General features: G+C 33.7%; 1 protein-coding gene across 1 annotated transcript; it reads left to right on the top strand.

The window, feature by feature from the left end:
- The first annotated feature begins 303 nt into the window (after positions 1-303).
- Positions 304-2,657, top strand: LOC143555776 (ribose-phosphate pyrophosphokinase 1-like). Its single transcript, XM_077045273.1, has 7 exons — positions 304-405; positions 543-791; positions 1,583-1,726; positions 1,815-1,982; positions 2,061-2,130; positions 2,214-2,295; positions 2,372-2,657. Exons 1-7 carry the CDS (start codon positions 322-324, stop codon positions 2,550-2,552), a joined length of 978 nt encoding a protein of 325 aa, XP_076901388.1. The 5' UTR covers positions 304-321; the 3' UTR covers positions 2,553-2,657.
- Positions 2,658-3,218: the final 561 nt, after the last annotated feature.

Here is a 3,218-nt window from a genome sequence, read left to right as displayed (position 1 = left end):
AATTATATAAATATAAGCATAAAAGGGGATCGTTTATGTTTGATCAATTATGTTCATTTATGTTCGTTTATGTTTGTTCAATTATGTTCGTTTAAGTTTGTTTATTCTTCTTTGTGTTTGTTTCAAACGAACGAACATGAAGACGCCCATTTTCTTAATGAACGAGCATGAACAAAAACATTTGTTCGATTATATGTTCGTGTTTATGCTGTTTTTACAATATTCTTCAATTTTTCTTTTTCTTAGAGATGTGAGATTAGCAAATCACTGAATCGGAAACCATTCGTACCAATTATTAACGACGGAATCCTGCCCAACTTCATGCACGCCGGACACTTGAATCATACTGTTATTAACGGGCCACTTAAACTTTTCTCCGGCACTGCAAATACTGAACTTTCACAGGTACTCGGTACTCCACATTTTTGTTCATAATCCTTATATACATAATTTGCTTAAGTCTGTTATATATATATTTTTTTATAGCATAATCCTTATATGCATAATTTGCTTAAGTCTGTTATATTTTTATTTCTTTTTAGGAAATCGCAAACTACATGGGCCTTGAACTCGGAATGATTAAAATAAAACGGTTTGCAGACGGTGAAATATATGTTCAGCTGCAGGAAAGTGTGCGCGGGTGTGACGTGTACCTTGTGCAGCCTACTAGCCCTCCTGCTAATGAGAATCTCATGGAGCTTCTAGTAACCATCGATGCTTGTAGACGAGCATCCGCCAAAAACATCACAGCTGTTATACCTTACTTCGGTTACGCTAGAGCCGATCGAAAAGTAAACTCAAATCTTTATTAATAATATTTAAGTTTATCTAGGGGTGGCAAATGTGACCCACTGGGTTGAGTGGGCTGTAATAAAATAAAATGTATATAATGAGTTAGAATAGGTCAAACTAAAAAAAGAAAAGGATTGAAACAGGTCAAAACGGGTTGGCATTTCTTGAGTTTTTTTTATTTTTTTTATGTAACAAAACGGAGGAAACATTTTTTTTCTTTTTTAGTTTTTTATTTATATTTCGAGTTATGATTTTTTAATAGGGGCTTCTGAAATCTCAACTCATTTTTTTTTAATAATAAAACAATAATTGCCGTATTAATTGTTTATTGGATTACATCGAAACAGAAGGCAAGCAGGCAACAAGCTGCGCTCTACCCCTTTTTGAATCGCAAAACCCAATCTTTTAAAAACTATATTTGCAAAAACCCATTTTTACCCATTTCAAAAACCCATTTTTACCCATTTCAAAAACCCCTCATTAAAAAATTCAAAAAAAATAATTAAAAAATCATAACTCGAAATATAAATAAAAAACTAAAAAAGTAAAAAAACTAAAAAGTTTCCTTCGTTATTCTCGTTCCATTAAAAAAACAAACTTCTAGAAATGTCAACTCATTTTGACCCGTTCAATCATTTCCTTCTTTTAGTTTAACCCATTCTGACCCATTATATACATTTTATTACAACCCATTCAACCCAATGGGCCACATTTGCCACCCTGTTTATCTATTATTCTATTAATGTATGTATGCATGTATGTCATGCTAATATGTTTATGATTGATTTAGACACAAGGCCGTGAATCGATTGCTGCAAAACTAGTAGCAAACCTGATTACAGAAGCAGGTGCAGACCGTGTTCTTGCTTGTGATCTTCATTCGGGGCAATCAATGGGTTATTTTGATATTCCAGTAGACCATGTTTACTGCCAGGTAATAAACTGATAATATATAACTCAACATCTTGGTATGTTTGAAACGTGTTTAACGGATAATAATATGTTTTCTTCTGTTCCACAAGCCTGTTATTCTTGATTATCTTGCCAGCAAGTCAATATGCTCCAACGATTTAGTGGTCGTGTCACCTGATGTTGGTGGAGTTGCTAGAGCACGCGCGTTTGCCAAAAAGTTATCCGATGCACCTTTAGCCATCGTTGACAAAAGGCGTCAAGGACACAATGTAGCCGAGGTGGTAATAGTTTCTGACCAAATGTTATCTGACTGTTTATTAAATGTTTTGTTTTATTGAATCAGAATGTTATTACAGGTAATGAATTTGATCGGTGACGTTAAAGGGAAAGTTGCAGTGATGCTGGATGATATGATCGATACCGCAGGTGAGTCGTTTTACATGTGAAATATTATTATTTACATTTTTTATAACATTTTTTTTATATTGTGTGAGTTTTTTTATTTTTAGGAACTATTTCTAAAGGTGCAGCATTACTTCATGAAGAGGGGGCTAGGGAAGTTTATGCTTGTTGTACTCATGGTGTATTCAGGTAAACTACATGTTATTTTATTGCAAATTTTTTTTTGAAAAAAATAAACAATGTTTTTGAAATATTAATATTGCAGCCCGCCTGCAATCGAGAGGTTGTCGAGTGGTCTTTTCCAAGAAGTGATTGTTACAAACACAATCCCGTTAAAGGAACAACATTACTTCCCACAGTTAACTGTTCTGTCGGTAGCAAATCTTTTGGGCGAGACCATTTGGCGCGTTCATGATGATACCTCTGTAAGCAGCATCTTTACATGAGTTTCGGCCTTTGGGAACGCGTATAGACAGAAACAAAATTGGAGATGAGGTTCATTTTTGTTATGAAATGATTGTTTTCAGGATAAGTGAGCCTTGTGTAACATTGATGCATATTTCATTGAAATGCTCATTTATTTTTATTATTTGTCTGTTTACTAATGATAAACTTTGTGTGTCTATTTTTAATATTATGAAAGTTGGTCCAAAAATGTTGTAACTCTATCAAGTTGAGGGTTGAAAGTGTAAATTGTAGTTTTGTGGCTAGAGTCTAAAAAAGAAGACTTGAAGGGTCATTTGTGATATCCTCAAATCTTTAATTAACACCCTTGATATTTATATTTATTGTGTTCTTAAAGTTGGTTCCAAGGATAAATACATAAATAAGAAAAGGCAACTTAGTTTTAATAAACTCAACTTAATGCAGTTGGTTGATAATAATCCAAACTTAGAAAATAGTTGTCGCCGGCCCCAACTTTTACACTGCTTGTTTTCATTGGACCCCTGTTAAAAACAACTTAACGACGTTAAGTTTTTTTTCCAAGTTCCAAAATAATGTTTTAGGGCTTTTGTTCGGAATGAGGATACGAATCGATTGATGTAAAACTACACACAACTTTAATGCGTTTGGATGCTAATTTCATACAAAATAGGGGTGCAAACAAGCTG

This window comes from Bidens hawaiensis, unplaced genomic scaffold, assembly GCF_021521415.1.
Source record: "Bidens hawaiensis isolate Kalapana, Puna unplaced genomic scaffold, B.hawaiensis_p1.1 tig00018313_1, whole genome shotgun sequence".
Lineage (NCBI taxonomy): Eukaryota > Viridiplantae > Streptophyta > Magnoliopsida > Asterales > Asteraceae > Bidens > Bidens hawaiensis.
The sequence above is the reverse complement of the archived record's forward strand: the minus strand, read 5'-3'. Positions and strand labels throughout refer to the sequence as shown.